Source organism: Salvelinus alpinus, chromosome 3 (assembly GCF_045679555.1).
Source record: "Salvelinus alpinus chromosome 3, SLU_Salpinus.1, whole genome shotgun sequence".
Classification (NCBI taxonomy): Eukaryota; Metazoa; Chordata; class Actinopteri; order Salmoniformes; family Salmonidae; genus Salvelinus; species Salvelinus alpinus.
In genome coordinates, this window is record NC_092088.1 from 74,152,481 (window position 1) to 74,174,710 (window position 22,230).

A 22,230-nucleotide genomic window follows, 5' to 3' on the forward strand; every position below is an offset into this window, starting at 1 on the left:
CTGCTTGGATGCACCTGTACTGACCTCGCCTTCTGGATGATAGCGGGGTGAACAGGTAGTGGCTTGGGTGGTTGTTGTCCTTGATGATCTTTATGGCCTTCCTGTGACATCGGGTGGTGTAGGTGTCCTGGAGGGCAGGTAGTTTGCCCCGGGTGATGCGTTCTGCCGACCTCACTACCCTCTGGAGAGCCTTACGGTTGTGTGCGGAGCAGTTGCCGTACCAGGCGGTGATACAGCCCGACAGGATGCTCTCGATTGTGCATCTGTAGAAGTTTGTGAGTGCTTTTGGTGACAAGCCGAATTTCTTCAGCCTCCTGAGGTTGAAGAGGCGCTGCTGCGCCTTCTTCACAACGCTGTCTGTGTGGGTGGACCAATTCAGTTTGTCCGTGATGTGTACACCGAGGAACTTAAAACTTTCCACCTTCTCCACTACTGACCCGTCGATGTGGATAGGGGGGAGCTCCCTCTGCTGTTTCCTGAAGTCCACAATCATCTCCTTTGTTTTGTTGACGTTGAGTGTGAGGTTATTTTCCTGACACCACACTCCGAGGGCCCTCACCTCCTCCCTGTAGGCCGTCTCGTCGTTGTTGGTAATCAAGCCTACCACTGTAGTGTCGTCCGCAAACTTGATGATTGAGTTGGAGGCGTGCATGGCCACGCAGTCGTGGGTGAACAGGGAGTACAGGAGAGGGCTCAGAACGCACCCTTGTGGGGCCCCAGTGTTGAGGATCAGCGGGGTGGAGATGTTGTTACCTACCCTCACCACCTGGGGGCGGCCCGTCAGGAAGTCCAGGACCCAGTTGCACAGGGCGGGGTCGAGGCCCAGGGTCTCGAGCTTGATGACGAGTTTGGAGGGTACTATGGTGTTGAATGCTGAGCTGTAGTCGATGAACAGCATTCTCACATAGGTATTCCTCTTGTCCAGATGGGTTAGGGCAGTGTGCAGTGTGGTTGCGATTGCGTCGTCTGTGGACCTATTGGGTCGGTAAGCAAATTGGAGTGGGTCTAGGGTGTCCGGTAGGGTGGAGGTGATATGGTCCTTGACTAGTCTCTCAAAGCACTTCATGATGACGGAAGTGAGTGCTACGGGGCGGTAGTCGTTTAGCTCAGTTACCTTAGCTTTCTTGGGAACAGGAACAATGGTGGCCCTCTTGAAGCATGTGGGAACAGCAGACTGGGCTAAGGATTGATTGAATATGTCCGTAAACACACCAGCCAGCTGGTCTGCGCATGCTCTGAGGACGCGGCTGGGAATGCCGTCTGGGCCTGCAGCCTTGCGAGGGTTAACACGTTTAAATGTTTTACTCACCTCGGCTGCAGTGAAGGAGAGCCCGCAGGTTTTGGTAGTGGGCCGTGTCAGTGGCACTGTATTATCCTCAAAGCGGGCAAAAAAGGTATTTAGCCTGTCTGGGAGCAAGACATCCTGATCCGCGACGGGGCTGCTTTTCTTTTTGTAATCCGTGATAGACTGTAGACCCTGCCACATACCCCTTGTGTCTGAGCTGTTGAATTGCGATTCAATTTTGTCTCTGTACTGGGACTTAGCCTGTTTGATAGCCTTGCGGAGAGAATAGCTACACTGTGTGTATTCGGTCATGCTTCCGGTCACCTTGCCCTGGTTAAAAGCAGTGGTTCGCGCTTTCAGTTTCACGCGAATGCTGCCGTTAATCCACGGTTTCTGGTTTGGGAATGTTTTAATCGTTGCTCTGGGTACGACATCGTCAATGCACTTCCTAATGAACTCGCTCACCGAATCTGCATATTCATCATTGTTGTTGTTGGACGCCGTGCGGAACATATTCCAATCCGCGTGATCAAAGCAGTCTTGAAGCGTGGATTCAGATTGGTCGGACCAGCGTTGAACAGACCTGAGCGCGGGAGCTTGTTGTTTTAGTTTCTGTTTGTAGGCTGGAATCAACAAAATGGAGTCGTGGTCAGCTTTTCCGAAAGGAGGGCGGGGGAGGGCCTTATATGCGTCGCGGAAGTTAGTATAACAATGGTCCAGAGTTCTGCCAGCCCTGGTCGGACAATCGATGTGCTGATAGAATTTAGGGAGTTTTGTTTTTAGATTAGCCTTGTTAAAATCCCCAGCTACGATGAATGCAGCCTCAGGGTGTGTGGTTTCCAGTTTACAGAGAGTCAGATAGAGTTCGTTCAGGGCCATCGATGTGTCTGCTTGGGGGGGAATATATACGGCTGTGATTATGACCGAAGTGAATTCCCTTGGTAGATAATGCGGTCTACATTTGATTGTGAGGAGTTCTAGATCAGGTGAACAGAATGACTTTAGTTCCTGAGTGTTGTTATGATGGTCACACCACGTCTCGTTAATCATGAGGCATACCCCCCCGCCCCTCTTCTTACCAGAAAGATGTATGTTTCTGTCTGCGCGATGCGTGAAGAAACCAGCTGGCTGCACCGACTCCGTTAGCGTCTTTTCAGTTAGCCATGTTTCCGTGAAGCAGAGCACGTTGCAATCCCTGATGTCTCTCTCGAATGTTACCCGTGCTCGGATTTCATCGACCTTATTCTCAAGAGACTGGACATTGGCGAGTAGTATGCTAGGGAGTGGAGCGCGATGTGCTCGTCTCCGAAGCCTGACCAGGAGACCGCTACGTTTGCCCCTTTTTCGGCGTCGTGTAGCTTCGCCGGCTGGGATCAGGTCCATTGTATTGGGTGGAAGGCAAGACACTGGATCCGTTTCGGGAAAGTCATATTCCTGGTAGGAAGGGTGGTTAGTTGACGTTAATCGTATATTCAGTAGTTCCTCCCGGCTGTATGTAATGAAACTTAAGATCACCCGGGGTACCAATGTAAGAAATAACACATAGAAAAACAAAATACTGCATATTTTCCAAGGAACGCGAAGCGAGGCAGCCATCCTGTTCGGCGCCGGAAGTAGAACCCATTGGCTGAAAAAAAGTGTTCTTTAAAAGGAGAACCCTTTTTGGTTGCAGGGAGAAGAATCCTTTTGGGTTCCATGTCAAACCCTTTCTAGAGAGGGTTCTACCTGGTTCTCCTATGGGGACAGCTGAAGAACCCTTTTTTAAAAAGTGTACATATCTCCCTCAGCTGATCCCCATTCTGCTCTGCTCAGCTAGGGAGGGCAATTTACACCCTAGCACCCTCCCAACATTTAGACACATTCCTGGCACACAATGTACTGTACACTGAACCACAGCCCAGGGGAAGGTCTATTTGTTCAGGAAAGCCCTCCCAGGAGAGGACAGCCCTGGCCCCCCACACCTCCTGAGGCCTGGGTCCCTAACACACACACACACACACACAGAGATGATGTCTGTCACTACAGCAGTGTGTTCCCTTACACACAACTCAATGACGTGACAGTGTGTTTGGGGGTATTTGTGACTGTGACAGTGTGTGTCTTATAAGATTACACGCAATTAAAATTGCCTATTTTCAGTGTTACTCTCACTCTTTCTCTCTGCAGATTATGTTGTCACACATTCAGCCCAATTCTCTGGCTCCCATCTCTTTCTACCATGTTCCCCTGCAGTGTTGCTGCCCTTATTTTTGGCTTTGACTAAGCCTACAGCCATGCACAGTGGCTAACGATGGGGCGCTATGAGGAGTCATTGGCCCAGAAGTTTAGGTTTAGTGCTTGGGTCGATTGCCTGTAACCGCAGAATTGCTGTTTCAATCCCTGCTCAGGTTGTTCCTCCTTAAATCCACATACATGTAGAGAGTCATTCTAAATGACTGAAGTCTAACTGTAATGTTTGTTTGTCCATCTACAGGACCATAACAGAGCTTATGAAACAACCCGGAGGAGAGGTGAGCTCAGTGGAAAGTACAATCACCAACCCCCCTATCGGAACCAACGGCGTCTCAGCTAGGATGCTACGGAGCCGCAGCGGTAAGCACGGACACATGCTAACACACTCCCTACGAATCAACGAAGTTGAGGGTTTCTCTTTGTTCCTCTGTGAAGAAAAACAAACCCAGCCAGAGCTGTTTTAACCAGAGGCCCCTCTCTCTCATTGGAGGACGCGAGCTGGTTTCTCTTACTGTACTTTGGCCTGACAGGAACACCCAACAGCCCCTTCTCTTCTCTAGCAACTAAAGTAGCCAGACCAAACACTGCAGTTTCAGCGCAGAGTTATACCATTAGTGTGTGGTTACAGGATGAGGCTCTATGGTGTACTTACAACCCTACACCCAAACGCTGTATGACTATTTGAGGAATTCAGAGCAACTCAGTCCATCGCATTACAGGATGATGAAATTATTCTCTACGTGTATGACACGAGGTACAGCAACAGAAACAACATGATTTCTGGAGCCCTCGTCTTTCAATGACCAGAGAAGTTGCATGGATTTGTACTCGTACTTCACTAGCATCCAGCTGGGTATACATCACAATATGCATGTAAACTCAGCAAAAAAAGAAACGTCCCTTTTTCAGGACCCTGTCTTTCAAAGATAATTCGTAAAAATCCTAAAAAAACTTCACAGATCTTCATTGTAAAGAGTTTAAACACTGTTTCCCATGCTTGTTCAATGAACCATAAACAATTAATGAACATGCACCTGAACATGCACCTGTGGAACGGTACAGACGGTAGGCAATTAAAGTCACAGTTATGAAAACTTAGGACACTAAAGAGACCTTTCTACTGACTCTGAAAAACACCAAAAGAAAGATGCCCAGGGTCCCTGCTCATCTGCGTGAACGTGCCTTAGGCATGCTGCAAGGAGGCATGAGGACTGCAGATATGGCCAGGGCAATAAATTGCAATGTCCGTACTGTGAGATGCCCAAGACAGCGCTACAGGGAGACAGGACGGACAGCTGATCGCCCTCGCAGTGGCAGACCACGTGTAACAACACCTGCACAGGATCGGTACATCCGAACATCACACCTGCGAGACAGGTACAGGATGGCAACAACAACTGCCCGAGTTACACCAGGAACGCACAATCCCTCCATCAGTGCTCAGACTGTCCGCAATAGGCTGAGAGAGGCTGGACTGAGGGCTTGTTGGACTGTTGTCAGGTCCTCTCACCAGACATCACAGGCAACAACGTCACCTATGGGCACAAACCCACCGTCGCTGGACCAGACAGGACTGGCAAAAAGTGCTCTTCACTGACGAGTTGCGGTTTTGTCTCACCAGGGGTGATGGTCGGATTCGCATTTATCGTCGAAGGAATGAGAGTTACTCCGAGGCCTGTACTCTGGAGCGGGATCGATTTGGAGGTGGAGAGTCCGTCATGGTCTGGGGTGGTGTGTCACAGCATCATCGGACTGAGCTTGTTGTCATCTCAACGCTGTGCGTTACAGGAAAGACATCCTCCTCCCTCATGTGGTACCCTTCCTGCAGGCTCATCCTGACATAACCCCCCAGCATGACAATGCCACCAGACATACTGCTCGTTCTGTGCGTGATTTCCTGCAAGACAGGAATGTCAGTGTTCTGCCATGGCCAGCGAAGAACCCAGATCTCAATCCCATTGAGAGCGTCTGGGACCTGTTGGATTGAAGGGTGAGGGCTGGAGCCATTCCCCCCAGAAATGTCCGGGAACTTGCAGGTGCCTTGGTGGAAGAGTGGGGTAACCTCTCACAGCAAGAACGGGCAAATCTGGTGCAGTCCATGAGGAGGAGATGCACTGCAGTACTTAATGCAGCTGATGGCCACACCAGATACTGAATGTTACTTTTGATTTTGATCCCCCCTTTGTTCAGGGACACATTATTCCATTTCTGTTTGTCACGTCTGTGGAACTTGTTCAGTTTATGTCTCAGTTGTTGAATCTTGTTATGTTACAAATATTTACACATGTTAAGTTTGCTGAAAATTAACACAGTTGACAGTGAGAGGACGTTTCTTTTTTTGCTGAGTTTATGTGTGTGTGTAGCTACCATAGAATAACAATTACTCATTCTAATTCTATGGTGTGTACACTGTGCTGATAGAGCCGTCAAGTTTACACAAAGCATGCCTTAGTGGTTGATAACATCAGTGAGACATTGATTTGGAGAATTCCTTGTCTGGTAGTGGGAACAACAGATACTATACACATCAAGGAGATAAGGAGCTAGGGAAAAGAGAAGAAAAACAGGGGCTTCTGTAAGTAGACCATGTGCACGGTACACATGGTAAACATCAATAGCAAAACTAGCAGCAATCACCAGCCTGGTCTCATAGACTAGACGTAACATAGTAAATGTAAATCTGTGACACTCAAATTTGTATGATACGTTATGTTTGGTATGGTTACATAAGACAGAAGGTTACTTAAGCCAAAAATGAAAGGAGGGAGGTTGGTCGAGGAGTTTGGGTGGGCGTATAAAGCGAATGTCTTGCAACCCAAAGGTTGTGTGTTTTCGAATCACATCACGCACAACTTCCGCATTTTAGCAACTACTTACTACTTTTTAGCTACTTTGCAACTACTTAGCATGTTAGCTAACCCTTCCCCTAACCCAAACCTTAACCCAAACCTTAACCCTAACCCCTAACCTTAATCCGTATCTTAACCCCTAACCCTAATCTTAACCTGTACCTTAACCCCTAACCTTAACCCATAACCTTAACCCATACCTTAACCCTAACCTAAACCGTAATCCCTGACCCCTAGCCTAGCTAAAGTTAGCCACTTAGCTAACATATCATACGTATTGTAATTTGTAACATATTGTATGAAAATGTATGATGGACATCCACAAATTAATACATACCATATGAAATGTAACATATCATACTCAATAGCGTGAGTGAGCCTCGAGTGAGCGTTCACAGGCCGGTGTGCTCTGTGCCAGCGTCCCGCATTTGCCGGGTGGAAGTGGGCATCCAGCCAGAACGGGTTGTGCCAGCTCTGCGCTCAAGACCGCCAGTGCGCCTCCACGGCCCAGTGTATCCGGTGCCAGCTCCAAGAACCAAGCCTCCAGTATGTCTCCCCAGTCTGGTGAGTCCTGTGCCTGCTGCCACAACCAGGCCTCCTGTATGTTTCCCCAGCCTGGTGAGCCTTGTGGCAGCTCCACGTACCAGACTGCCCATACGTCTCCTCACTCCAGTGATGATCCATGGCAAGAAGCCTCCAGTGATGATCCATGGCAAGAAGCCTCCAGTGATGATCCATGGCACGAAGCCTCCAGTGATGATCCATGGCAAGAAGCCTCCAGTGATGATCCATGGCATGAAGCCTCCAGTGATGATCCATGGCAAGAAGCCTCCAGTGATGATCCATGGCACGAAGCCTCCAGTGAGGAGTCATGGCACGAAGCCTCCCATGATGGTCTCCAGTCCGGAGCCTCCAGCGACGTTCCCCAGTCCGGAGCCCTCAGCAACGGTCCCCAGTCCGGAGCCTCCAGCGACGAGCCGGAGTCCGCACCTTTGGGGGGGGGTGTGGTACTGTCATGCCCTGACCTTAGAGCCTTTATATGTCTCTATTTGGTTTGATCAGGGTGTGATTTGGGGTGGGCATTCTATGTTTTGTTTTCTATGATTTTGTGTTTCTATGTTTTGGCTGGGTATGGTTCTCAATCAGGGACAGCTGTCTATCGTTGTCTCTGATTGGGAACAATACTTAGGTAGCCCTTTTCCCCTCCTTTCGTTGTGGGTAGTTGTCTTTGTTTGTGGCACTATAGCCCTTAAGCTTCACGGTCGTTTTGTATGGTTTATTGTTTTGTTGGCGTAATTTTAAATAAAGGAGAAATGTACGCTTACCACGCTGCACCTTGGTCTTCCTTCAACAATGGGCGTGACAGTAGCAGTAGAGATTGGATTACACACACACACACACAGCGCTCCACCAGTCTTGAGGATTTGGGCCGTCAGTGATGTAGGATTTGCGGTAAGAACCATAGACCCAGCAATGCTCACCAATCCCTCTTTCTAAAGGATTTCAGTTTGACACAGTGGCGCTTCTGGTTTGCAGTTCTGTCACTGCTCTAATCTCAATCTGTCTCAGAGATATGGGATTGAAGCAGTTGTCAGGCAACTTTAAAAGGTCTGGCTCTGAAGGTGTTGTTAAAACGCTGTGGTTTGAATAACCTCTGTCCCCTCAATTGACTGTTGAGGATCATCCATCTCTGTTTCTCACTTAGATAAGTGGGACATTACAGCACATTATGTTGCCAAACAGTTGTCGTGTCTTTGGCTATGCCGGATTAAGTGATATGACTTGCTATTCTATAAAATCCTTTCTCTGTAATTAATATTACCTGATTGAGCTAATCATGTAAATGTAATTAACTAGAAAGTCGGGGCACCACGAAATAATATTTATAGAGACCTAATAATATTTTACATCAATAGCAGTCAATATTATTTCAGTCTCATCTGAAAGTTGTAAATTCTTGGTTATCTTCACAAACCCTGGCTAACAAGTTGAATCAGCAATACAAAATTGGGTTTAATTATTTACTAAATACCTAACTAATCACACAGAATTACATATACACAGAATGAACCATACATTGATTACAAATTACGTCATAAAGGAAAACGTCCCTAGTGGACGGAGCAGATATGACAGCTGGTTACACAAAGGAAAGGGGGTTGGGTTTGAGTGAAAGAGTGGGAAGACTGAGGAACAAAGGGAGAAGCTATGTCTCTATCGGGCCGTAGGCAGCTACTCTATCGTAAATACAGAATCTTATGCATTCTAAATTACCGCCCATTTGGAAAAGGAAAATGCATTTAATTTCATTTCATTACAGTACAACGGTTTGATTTGTCTGATCTTAGCTAGCTACATAGCCGTCTTTGTATCCAAGATAATTGTGTAGTTTAGAGTAATTATCGTAATTACCGAGGTTAGCTAGCCAGCTATTTTCGTCCTTCTAACGTAGGCAACACTGCTAGCTAGCCAGCAGCTAGCCAACGTCTACCGTCTACCGAATAGCAGCACTGTAGAAACTATTACATTACAACGGAACGACTTGATTAGTGTAGTGTTAGCTAGCTACATAGTTGTCTTTGCTGTCTTTGTATAGATAATTGTGTAGTTTAGAGTAATTTGTCAAGGTTACCTAGCCAGTTACCGAGGCTACCTAGCCAGCTACACTTTCAAACTAAGTCAACAACGCAGCCACTGCTAGCTAGCCTACTTCACCAGCCAGCAGCACTGTATCATTTTAGTCAATAAGATTTTCTGCAACGTAAGCTTAACTTTCTGAACATTCGAGACGTGTAGTCCACTTGTCATTCCAATCTCCTTTGCATTAGCGTAGCCTCTTCTGTAGCCTGTCAACTATGTGTCTGTCTATCCCTCTTCTCTCCTCTCTGCACAGACCATACAAACGCTTCACACCGCGTGGCCGCCGCCACTCTAACCTGGTGGTCCCAGCGCGCACGACCCACGTGGAGTTCCAGGTCTCCGGCAGCCTCTGGAACTGCCGATCTGCGGCCAACAAGGCAGAGTTCATCTCAGCCTATGCTTCCCTCCAGTCCCTCGACTTCTTGGCACTGACGGAAACATGGATTACCACAGATAACACTGCTACTCCTACTGCTCTCTCCTCGTCTGCCCACGTGTTCTCGCACACCCCGAGAGCTTCTGGTCAGCGGGGTGGTGGCACTGGGATCCTCATCTCTCCCAAGTGGACATTCTCTCTTTCTCCCCTGACCCATCTGTCTATCGCCTCCTTTGAATTCCATGCTGTCACAGTTACCAGCCCTTTCAAGCTTAACATCCTTATCATTTATCGCCCCCCAGGTTCCCTTGGAGAGTTCATCAATGAGCTTGACGCCTTGATAAGTTCCTTTCCTGAGGATGGCTCACCTCTCACAGTTCTGGGTGACTTTAACCTCCCCACGTCTACCTTGACTCATTCCTCTCTGCCTCCTTCTTTCCACTCCTCTCCTCTTTTGACCTCACCCTCTCACCTTCCCCCCCTACTCACAAGGCAGGCAATACGCTTGACCTCATCTTTACTAGATGCTGTTCTTCCACTAATCTCATTGCAACTCCCCTCCAAGTCTCCGACCACTACCTTGTATCCTTTTCCCTCTCGCTCTCATCCAACACTTCCCACACTGCCCCTACTCGGATGGTATCGCGCCGTCCCAACCTTCGCTCTCTCTCCCCCGCTACTCTCTCCTCTTCCATCCTATCATCTCTTCCCTCTGCTCAAACCTTCTCCAACCTATCTCCTGATTCTGCCTCCTCAACCCTCCTCTCCTCCCTTTCTGCATCCTTTAACTCTCTATGTCCCCTATCCTCCAGGCCGGCTCGATCCTCCCCTCCTGCTCCGTGGCTCGACGACTCATTGCGAGCTCACAGAACAGGGCTCCGGGCAGCCGAGCGGAAATGGAGGAAAACTCGCCTCCCTGCGGACCTGGCATCCTTTCACTCCCTCCTCTCTACATTCTCCTCTTCTGTCTCTGCTGCTAAAGCCACTTTCTACCACTCTAAATTCCAAGCATCTGCCTCTAACCCTAGGAAGCTCTTTGCCACCTTCTCCTCCCTCCTGAATCCTCCTCCTCCTCCCTCTCTGCGGATGACTTCGTCAACCATTTTGAAAAGAAGGTCGACGACATCCGATCCTCGTTTGCTAAGTCAAACGACACCGCTGGTTCTGCTCACACTGCCCTACCCTGTGCTTTGACCTCTTTCTCCCCTCTCTCTCCAGATGAAATCTCGCGTCTTGTGACGGCCGGCCGCCCAACAACCTGCCCGCTTGACCCTATCCCCTCCTCTCTTCTCCAGACCATTTCCGGAGACCTTCTCCCTTACCTCACCTCGCTCATCAACTCATCCTTGACCGCTGGCTACGTCCCTTCCGCCTTCAAGAGAGCGAGAGTTGCACCCCTTCTGAAAAAACCTACACTCGATCCCTCCGATGTCAACAACTACAGACCAGTATCCCTTCTTTCTTTTCTCTCCAAAACTCTTGAACGTGCCGTCCTTGGCCAGCTCTCCTGCTATCTCTCTCAGAATGACCTTCTTGATCCAAATCAGTCAGGTTTCAAGACTAGTCATTCAACTGAGACTGCTCTTCTCTGTGTCACGGAGGCGCTCCGCACTGCTAAAGCTAACTCTCTCTCCTCTGCTCTCATCCTTCTAGACCTATCGGCTGCCTTTGATACTGTGAACCATCAGATCCTCCTCTCCACCCTCTCCGAGTTGGGCATCTCCGGCGCGGCCCACGCTTGGATTGCGTCCTACCTGACAGGTCGCTCCTACCAGGTGGCGTGGCGAGAATCTGTCTCCGCACCACGTGCTCTCACCACTGGTGTCCCCCAGGGCTCTGTTCTAGGCCCTCTCCTATTCTCGCTATACACCAAGTCACTTGGCTCTGTCATATCCTCACATGGTCTCTCCTATCATTGCTATGCAGACGACATACAATTAATCTTCTCCTTTCCCCCTTCTGATAACCAGGTGGCGAATCGCATCTCTGCATGTCTGGCAGACATATCAGTGTGGATGACGGATCACCACCTCAAGCTGAACCTCGGCAAGACGGAGCTGCTCTTCCTCCCGGGGAAGGACTGCCCGTTCCATGATCTCGCCATCACGGTTGACAACTCCATTGTGTCCTCCTCCCAGAGTGCTAAGAACCTTGGCGTGATCCTGGACAACACCCTGTCGTTCTCAACTAACATCAAGGCGGTGACCCGTTCCTGTAGGTTCATGCTCTACAACATTCGCAGAGTACGACCCTGCCTCACACAGGAAGCGGCGCAGGTCCTAATCCAGGCACTTGTCATCTCCCGTCTGGATTACTGCAACTCGCTGTTGGCTGGGCTCCCTGCCTGTGCCATTAAACCCCTACAACTCATCCAGAACGCCGCAGCCCGTCTGGTGTTCAACCTTCCCAAGTTCTCTCACGTCACCCCGCTCCTCCGCTCTCTCCACTGGCTTCCAGTTGAAGCTCGCATCCGCTACAAGACCATGGTGCTTGCCTACGGAGCTGTGAGGGGAACGGCACCTCCGTACCTTCAGGCTCTGATCAGGCCCTACACCCAAACAAGGGCACTGCGTTCATCCACCTGTGGCCTGCTCGCCTCCCTACCTCTGAGGAAGTACAGCTCCCGCTCAGCCCAGTCAAAACTGTTCGCTGCTCTGGCACCCCAATGGTGGAACAAACTCCCCCATGACGCCAGGTCAGCGGAGTCAATCACCACCTTCCGGAAACACCTGAAACACCACCTCTTTAAGGAATACCTAGGATAGGATAAAGTAATCCTTCTAACCCCCCCCCACCCTTAAAAGAGTTAGATGCACTATTGTAAAGTGGTTGTTCCACTGGATATCATAAGGTGAATGCACCAACTTGTAAGTCGCTCTGGATAAGAGCGTCTGCTAAATGACTTAAATGTAAATGTAAATGCAATAAATATTTACTCTGAGCTGTGCTTCAATAGGTTGGTGGTAGATGGAAGGCCGTGTTGCCCAACAGAGTCCTCTGTCCTTTGAAGAGTGTATCTGGTGGTGAAAGGGAAATGTTGTAGTGTCGTCATTGTGTGGTAGACGGGATACTCTCTCTGTCCTCTCCTAGCCCACGTTTACAGCAACCGCTGCTAACTCAACGGCTAGGAGGTATCACTTCTGTAGCGAATAAGAGTTCAAAGTTCATACCATTCGCAACCAAAGCTCACGCTGAGGTTGGCTTCGTTCTGTAGTTATTATCTGAATCATTCTGACATCGGACCGTCGTCCTAATGTACCCGGAACAGAAGGTTACATTTTCGTGTGTTTCATAGTTTATAACCCATGTCTCTTCACAGGGGCGGGCCACTGATTGAGCAGAGCTCTAATCTTATGAAAACCCAATTCTCTCATTTGGAAGCTAAAATTACATTTAATCTTTTCACAAATAGCTTCATTTAAATTGCATTTAAATTGCACAACAATTCCATGTGAATCTGATAACTATAATGTGTAGACTTTCCCAGATACAGTTTGTCGTCCTGTCATCAGTCATAATGTCTCAGATGACAACCGAACTGACATCATATTCATTAAGTACCCAACGCATATTTTCAACTGGTTCTATTACCGAAATATTATTCCTTTCCCTCCACTTGTTTGATGTTCCCAGACTCTCTATGTTTAACAAAGGCTATTCAAGAGTCCCTCAGTAGAGTCAGAGAGAGAGGGAAGGGAGAAAGGTATTTATGGGGGAGGTCATAAACCTTACCCACAGGTGTTAGTAAAACGTTTATTGGAGACAGGAGACCAAGTGGAGACATAGGACGAGGTGGATAATTTTATAATAAGGCCGTTTTATTAAAGTGTAAAGATATCAGGCAAAAACGTGCACGGCCCCTTTCTGTCAGATTCTTATGAAATCGTCGGAGAAGAGGCCGCTCTAAGCAGTACATACAGATTATATAGGCAACAAGCAAAGTAGGTTGATCTTGTCGTCTGGCCTTCCGATTGGTCGATCTGGGTCGTGGGTAGTCCTGTTCGGCCTGATGTCGACGTTCCATTGGTTCTTCCCACAGTCCTTTGTCCTAGTCACATCCAAAGGCATCCTGCATGTGCGTTTGTTTTCACAGGCCCTATTCATGGGGGAGGGGATGTGTGTGTGGGTCTGACAAAGTAGTGGGAATGGGTGCATGTTGTGCCAAGAATAGCTTATGTTGAGAAGTGGTTAAAACAAGTTACCAGTATCTTATACAATTTCTTACACAGGCCAACGTCATGACACAGTATTGGCTTTTCCAGTGGGGAGGGAAAGAGATGATTTGGAAAAAGAAAGAGATGCTAAGGTCTAATGCAGCCATTTTTATCTCAATATCAAATCATTTCTGAATAAGAATTAAGTACCTTACTGTGATTGTGCGCATGTTGAGCATGTGGATTTTGTCTATCCCCACCAGACAAGTTCATAAAATACCAAAACCAACTGTGAACCAACTATATTTTTTGGGGAACAGGTCAAAACACGTACAGTATGAAACATTCATGGACATTTAGCTAGCTAGCTTGCTGTTGCTAGCTAATTTGTCCTGGGATATAAACATTGGGTTGTTATTTTACCTGAAATGCATATGGTCCTTTTTTTAGGTGGATCTTTTGGACCCATTTTGAGACACAAAATAGTTTTTAGTTAGTTTTCTTTGATAAATCTCTCCTCGTTCATTCTTTTTCTTCCATGGATTTTTTGGCAGTTGGCAACCAACTTTAAGGTGCATTACCGCAGCCAACTGGACTGGAGTGTGGACCTCGTTCATCTTTCAATCACCCATATGGGTATATGCTTGTAAAAACCAATGAGTAGATGGGAGAGGGGGGATTTGTGGCGTGTCAAGTGTTTAAAATAGAACAAAGTCCTATTTTAACACCTGGCTACACAGATGCCGTTGACTCGCGTGAGCAGTTTGAATGAAATGATTGAATAACATGTAAGTGTACATTTATTTTGCCAGGCTCGCATACGCAACGTGGGTGGTCTGGTCAGCATGTGAGTGGGGAGGGGAAAACTGAAAAATAGATGTTATTGGCAGAGAGGTTTGGAACTCTTTCTTATTGGTCTATTAACAAAATGATGTCACCAGGCAGGCCAAAACTCCATCTGACCAAAACAGGCAGAAATTTCAGACAGTCTTTTCAAACAGCTCTTACACTAAAAGGGCATTATCATAATTTTCCCAGTTTCACAGTATTATTCCAACCTCATAGCGTGGAAATATATAAAACACAGGACAATCCCGTTTTGGACTGCACTGGGCCTTTAATGTAAGAAAGAGATTGCCAAGAGAAAGAAAAGTACACAACTCCCAATGACCTAGTTATCAAATAGGAAACCACCAAGGAATCAGCATCACTCACAACACTCATCTCGCACTACCTCTCACTCAATAGCTCTTTCTTTCTCTCTTCCATCCATCTTTCTCTGTCTCTTTCTATTCTGTCCATCTTTCTCTCTGCCTCTTTCTATTCCGTCCATCTGTCTCTTTCTATTCTGTCCATCTTTCTCTCTGCCTCTTTCTATTCCGTCCATCTTTCTCTCTGCCTCTTTCTATTTCATCCATCTTTCTCTCTCTTTCTATTCCGTCCATCTTTCTCTCTGTCTCTTTCTATTCTGTCCATCTTTCTCTCTGCCTCTTTCTATTCCGTCCATCTTTCTCTCTGCCTCTTTCTATTTCATCCATCTTTCTCTCTGTCTCTTTCTATTTCATCCATCTTTCTCTCTGCCTCTTTCTATTCCTGTCACGATCGTCTTGCGGAGAGAGAGAGGACCAAGGCGCAGCGTGTGCAAAATACATTCTCTTTTATTCAGAGAAGGGAAAAACACGAAACGAACACTGAATACAAACTAAACAAAACAACAAACGTCCGTGAAGCTAACGACGTGAGTGCATAGACAAGCAACAAACGTTCAACATAGACAATTACCCACAAAACCCCAATGCCTATGACTGCCTTAAATATGGCTCTCAATTAGAGACAATGAACCACAGCTGCCTCTAATTGAGAACCAATCTAGGCAGCCATAGACATACAAACACCTAGACAAGAGCCTGACCCATTTACCATACAAAAACCCTAGACAATACAAAAACACATACATTCCCCATGTCACACCCTGACCTAACTAAAATAATAAAGAAAACAAAGAATACTAAGGCCAGGGCGTGACAATTCCGTCCATCTTTCTCTCTGTCTCTTTCTATTTCATCCATCTTTCTCTCTGCCTCTTTCTATTCTGTCCATCTTTCTCTCTGCCTCTTTCTATTCCGTCCATCTTTCTCTCTGCCTCCTTCTATTCCGTCCATCTTTCTCTCTGCCTCTTTCTATTCCGTCCATCTTTCTCTCTGCCTCTTTCTATTCCGTCCATCTTTCTCTCTGCCTCTTTCTATTCCGTCCATCTTTCTCTCTGCCTCTGGCGGCTCTGGCTGCTCATGGCCGGCTGGCGGCTCTGGCTGCCTCTTTCTATTCCGTCCATCTTTCTCTCTGCCTCTTTCTATTCCGTCCATCTTTCTCTCTGCATCTTTATTCTGTCCATCTTTCTCTCTGTCTCTTTCTATTTCATTCATCTTTCTCTCTGCCTCTTTCTATTACGTCCATCTTTCTCTCTGTCTCTTTCGTCCATCTTTCTCTCTGCCTCTTTCTATCTGTCCATCTTTCTCTCTGTCTCTTTCTATTCTGTCCATCTTTCTCTCTGTCTCTTTCTATTTCATCCATCTTTCTCTCTGCCTCTTTCTATTCCGTCCATCTTTCTCTCTGCCTCTTTCTATTCCGTCCATCTTTCTCTCTGTCTCTTTCGTCCATCTTTCTCTCTGCCTCTTTCTATTCCGTCCATCTTTCTCTCTGTCTCTTTCTATTCTGTCCATCTTTCTCTCTGTCTCTTTCTATTTCATCCATCTTTCTCTCTGCCTCTTTCTATTCCGTCCATCTTTCTCTCTGTATCTTTCTATTCCATCCATCTTTCTTACTCTCTTTCTCCGCAATAACTTTTTTCGCCCACATTTATCTTCCCTATTTTTCTTAGTATGCTAATCTTTTTTGATAGCCTCCCATCCCCAGGCCCTAAAAAAGACACAAACGGTTTGTTATTCTTATAAATTACAGATCTTACCAGGGAAGGATTGGTAGCCTCGCTCTTTCCAGCCCTGAGTGAAGCACTCAAGTTAAATATATAGAAACCAGTCTCTCACCGGAACTGACCAAGTCTGACTCTTTAAGCACAGGTTGGTAATAGGGAGAAACAGGGATCTTTATACAGGGTGGTAATAGGGAGAAACAGGGATATTTATACAGGGTGGTAATGGGGATAACAGGGATCTTTATACAGGGTGGTAATATGGGGTAACAGGGTCTCTATACAGGGTGGTAATAGGGGGTAACATAGTCTTCATACAGGGTGGTAATAGGGGGTAACAGGGATCTTTATACAGGGTGGTAATAGGGGGTAACAGGGATCTTTATACAGGGTGGTAATAGGGAGAAAAAGGGATCTTTATACAGGGTGGTAATGGGGAGAAAAAGGGATCTTTATACAGGGTGGTAATGGGGATAACAGGGATCTTTATACAGGGTGGTAATGGGGATAACAGGGATCTTTATACAGGGTGGTAATATGGGGTAACAGGGTCTCTATACAGGGTGGTAATAGGGGGTAACAGGGTCTCAATACAGGGTGGTAATTGGGGGTAACAGGGATCTTCATACAGGGTGGTAATAGGGGGTAACAGGGTCTCAATACAGGGTGGTAATAGGGGGTAACAGGGATCTTTATACAGGGTGGTAATAGGGGGTAACAGGGATCTTTATACAGGGTGGCAATAGGGGGAAACAATGATCTTTATACAGGGTGGTAATAGGGGGTAACAGGGTCTCAATACAGGGTGGTAATAGGGGATAACAGGGATCTTTATACAGGGTGGTAATAGGGGGCAACAGGGTCTTAATACAGGGTGGTAATGGGGATAACAGGGATCTTTATACAGGGTGGTAATAGGGGGTAACAGAGTCTTAATACAGGGTGGTAATGGGGATAACAGGTATCTTTATACAGGGTGGTAATGGGGATAACAGGTATCTTTATACAGGGTGGTAATGGGGATAACAGGTATCTTTATACAGGGTGGTAATGGGGATAACAGGTATCTTTATACAGGGTGGTAATGGGGATAACAGGTATCTTTATACAGGGTGGTAATGGGGATAACAGGTATCTTTATACAGGGTGGTAATGTGGATAACAGGTATCTTTATACAGGGTGGTAATGGGGATAACAGGTATCTTAATACAGGGTGGCAATGGGGGGTAACAGGGTCTTAATACAGGGTGGCAATGGGGGGTAACAGGGTCTTAATACAGGGTGGTAATGGGGGGTAACAGGGATCTTTATACAGGGTGGTAATAGGGGGTAACAGGGTCTTAATACAGGGTGGTAATAGGGGGTAACAGGGTCTTAATACAGGGTGGTAATAGGGGGTAACAGGGTCTTAATACAGGGTGGTAATAGGGGGTAACAGGGTGGTAATAGGGGGTAACAGGGTCTTAATACAGGGTGGTAATGGGGGGTAACAGGGTCTTAATACAGGGTGGTAATGGGGGGTAACAGGGTCTTAATACAGGGTGGCAATGGAGGGTAACAGGGTCTTAATACAGGGTGGCAATGGAGGGTAACAGGGTCTTAATACAGGGTGGCAATGGGGGGTAACAGGGTCTTAATACAGGGTGGTAATGGAGGGTAACAGGGATCTTTATACAGGGTGGTAATAGGGGGTAACATGGTCTTAATACAGGGTGGTAATAGGGGGTAACAGGGTCTTAATACAGGGTGGTAATAGGGGGTAACAGGGTCTTAATACAGGGTGGTAATAGGGGGTAACAGGGTCTTAATACAGGGTGGTAATAGGGGGTAACAGGGTGGTAATAGGGGGTAACAGGGTCTTAATACAGGGTGGTAATAGGGGGTAACAGGGTCTTAATACAGGGTGGTAATAGGGGGTAACAGGGTCTTAATACAGGGTGGTAATAGGGGGTAACAGGGTCTTAATACAGGGTGGTAATAGGGGGTAACAGGGTCTTAATACAGGGTGGTAATAGGGAGAAAAAGGGATCTTTATACAGGGTGGTAATGGGGAGAAAAAGGGATCTTTATACAGGGTGGTAATGGGGAGAAAAAGGGATCTTTATACAGGGTGGTAATGGGGATAACAGGGATCTTTATACAGGGTGGTAATGGGGATAACAGGGATCTTTATACAGGGTGGTAATATGGGGTAACAGGGTCTCTATACAGGGTGGTAATAGGGGGTAACAGGGTCTCAATACAGGGTGGTAATAGGGGGTAACAGGGATCTTCATACAGGGTGGTAATAGGGGGTAACAGGGTCTCAATACAGGGTGGTAATAGGGGGTAACAGGGATCTTTATACAGGGTGGTAATAGGGGGTAACAGGGATCTTTATACAGGGTGGCAATAGGGGGAAACAATGATCTTTATACAGGGTGGTAATAGGGGGTAACAGAGTCTTAATACAGGGTGGTAATGGGGATAACAGGGATCTTTATACAGGGTGGTAATAGGGGGCAACAGGGTCTTAATACAGGGTGGTAATGGGGATAACAGGGATCTTTATACAGGGTGGTAATAGGGGGTAACAGAGTCTTAATACAGGGTGGTAATGGGGATAACAGGTTTCTTTATACAGGGTGGTAATGGGGATAACAGGTATCTTTATACAGGGTGGTAATGGGGATAACAGGTATCTTTATACAGGGTGGTAATGGGGATAACAGGTATCTTAATACAGGGTGGCAATGGGGGGTAACAGGGTCTTAATACAGGGTGGTAATGGAGGGTAACAGGGATCTTTATACAGGGTGGTAATAGGGGGTAACATGGTCTTAATACAGGGTGGTAATAGGGGGTAACAGGGTCTTAATACAGGGTGGTAATAGGGGGTAACAGGGTCTTAATACAGGGTGGTAATAGGGGGTAACAGGGTCTTAATACAGGGTGGTAATAGGGGGTAACAGGGTGGTAATAGGGGGTAACAGGGTCTTAATACAGGGTGGTAATAGGGGTTAACAGGGTCTTAATACAGGGTGGTAATAGGGGGTAACAGGGTCTTAATACAGGGTGGTAATAGGGGGTAACAGGGTCTTAATACAGGGTGGTAATAGGGAGAAAAAGGGATCTTTATACAGGGTGGTAATGGGGAGAAAAAGGGATCTTTATACAGGGTGGTAATGGGGAGAAAAAGGGATCTTTATACAGGGTGGTAATGGGGATAACAGGGATCTTTATACAGGGTGGTAATGGGGATAACAGGGATCTTTATACAGGGTGGTAATATGGGGTAACAGGGTCTCTATACAGGGTGGTAATAGGGGGTAACAGGGTCTCAATACAGGGTGGTAATAGGGGGTAACAGGGATCTTCATACAGGGTGGTAATAGGGGGTAACAGGGTCTCAATACAGGGTGGTAATAGGGGGTAACAGGGATCTTTATACAGGGTGGTAATAGGGGGTAACAGGGATCTTTATACAGGGTGGCAATAGGGGGAAACAATGATCTTTATACAGGGTGGTAATAGGGGGTAACAGAGTCTTAATACAGGGTGGTAATGGGGATAACAGGGATCTTTATACAGGGTGGTAATAGGGGGCAACAGGGTCTTAATACAGGGTGGTAATGGGGATAACAGGGATCTTTATACAGGGTGGTAATAGGGGGTAACAGAGTCTTAATACAGGGTGGTAATGGGGATAACAGGTTTCTTTATACAGGGTGGTAATGGGGATAACAGGTATCTTTATACAGGGTGGTAATGGGGATAACAGGTATCTTTATACAGGGTGGTAATGGGGATAACAGGTATCTTTATACAGGGTGGTAATGGGGATAACAGGTATCTTTATACAGGGTGGTAATGGGGATAACAGGTATCTTTATACAGGGTGGTAATGTGGATAACAGGTATCTTTATACAGGGTGGTAATGGGGATAACAGGTATCTTAATACAGGGTGGTAATAGGGGGTAACAGGGTCTTAATACAGGGTGGTAATGGGGATAACGGGGATCTTTATACAGGGTGGTAATGGGGATAACGGGGATCTTTATACAGGGTGCTAATAGGGGGTAACGGGGGTCTTAATACAGGGTGGTAATAGGGGGTAACAGGGTCTTAATAGGGGGTAACAGGGTCTTAATACAGGGTGGTAATAGGGGGTAACAGGGTCTTAATACAGGGTGGTAATGGGGGGTAACAGGGTCTTAATACAGGGTGGTAATAGGGGGTAACAGGGTGGTAATAGGGGGTAACAGGGTCTTAATACAGGGTGGTAATAGGGGGTAACAGGGTCTTAATACAGGGTGGTAATAGGGGGTAACAGGGTCTTAATACAGGGTGGTAATAGGGGGTAACAGGGTCTTAATACAGGGTGGTAATAGGGAGAAAAAGGGATCTTTATACAGGGTGGTAATGGGGAGAAAAAGGGATCTTTATACAGGGTGGTAATGGGGAGAAAAAGGGATCTTTATACAGGGTGGTAATGGGGATAACAGGGATCTTTATACAGGGTGGTAATGGGGATAACAGGGATCTTTATACAGGGTGGTAATATGGGGTAACATGGTCTCTATACAGGGTGGTAATAGGGGGTAACAGGGTCTCAATACAGGGTGGTAATAGGGGGTAACAGGGATCTTCATACAGGGTGGTAATAGGGGGTAACAGGGTCTCAATACAGGGTGGTAATAGGGGGTAACAGGGATCTTTATACAGGGTGGTAATAGGGGGTAACAGGGATCTTTATACAGGGTGGCAATAGGGGGAAACAATGATCTTTATACAGGGTGGTAATAGGGGGTAACAGAGTCTTAATACAGGGTGGTAATGGGGATAACAGGGATCTTTATACAGGGTGGTAATAGGGGGCAACAGGGTCTTAATACAGGGTGGTAATGGGGATAACAGGGATCTTTATACAGGGTGGTAATAGGGGGTAACAGAGTCTTAATACAGGGTGGTAATGGGGATAACAGGTTTCTTTATACAGGGTGGTAATGGGGATAACAGGTATCTTTATACAGGGTGGTAATGGGGATAACAGGTATCTTTATACAGGGTGGTAATGGGGATAACAGGTATCTTTATACAGGGTGGTAATGGGGATAACAGGTATCTTTATACAGGGTGGTAATGGGGATAACAGGTATCTTTATACAGGGTGGTAATGTGGATAACAGGTATCTTTATACAGGGTGGTAATGGGGATAACAGGTATCTTAATACAGGGTGGTAATAGGGGGTAACAGGGTCTTAATACAGGGTGGTAATGGGGATAACGGGGATCTTTATACAGGGTGGTAATGGGGATAACGGGGATCTTTATACAGGGTGCTAATAGGGGGTAACGGGGGTCTTAATACAGGGTGGTAATAGGGGGTAACAGGGTCTTAATAGGGGGTAACAGGGTCTTAATACAGGGTGGTAATAGGGGGTAACAGGGTCTTAATACAGGGTGGTAATGGGGGGTAACAGGGTCTTAATACAGGGTGGTAATGGGGGGTATCAGGGTCTTAATACAGGGTGGCAATGGAGGGTAACAGGGTCTTAATACAGGGTGGCAATGGGGGGTAACAGGGTCTTAATACAGGGTGGCAATGGGGGGTAACAGGGTCTTAATACAGGGTGGTAATGGAGGGTAACAGGGATCTTTATACAGGGTGGTAATAGGGGGTAACAGGGTCTTAATACAGGGTGGTAATAGGGGGTAACAGGGTCTTAATACAGGGTGGTAATAGGGGGTAACAGGGTCTTAATACAGGGTGGTAATAGGG

General features: G+C 46.8%; 1 protein-coding gene across 1 annotated transcript in view; it reads left to right on the forward strand.

Annotated features, from left to right (window-relative positions):
• shisa8b (shisa family member 8b) overlaps positions 1–22,230 on the forward strand; it is a 56,571-nt gene that overhangs the window by 23,001 nt on the left and 11,340 nt on the right. Inside the window, exon 2 of the mRNA XM_071393994.1 lies at positions 3,759–3,877. Coding sequence (XP_071250095.1) covers positions 3,759–3,877 — 119 coding nt within the window. The remainder of the gene's footprint in view (positions 1–3,758; positions 3,878–22,230) is intronic.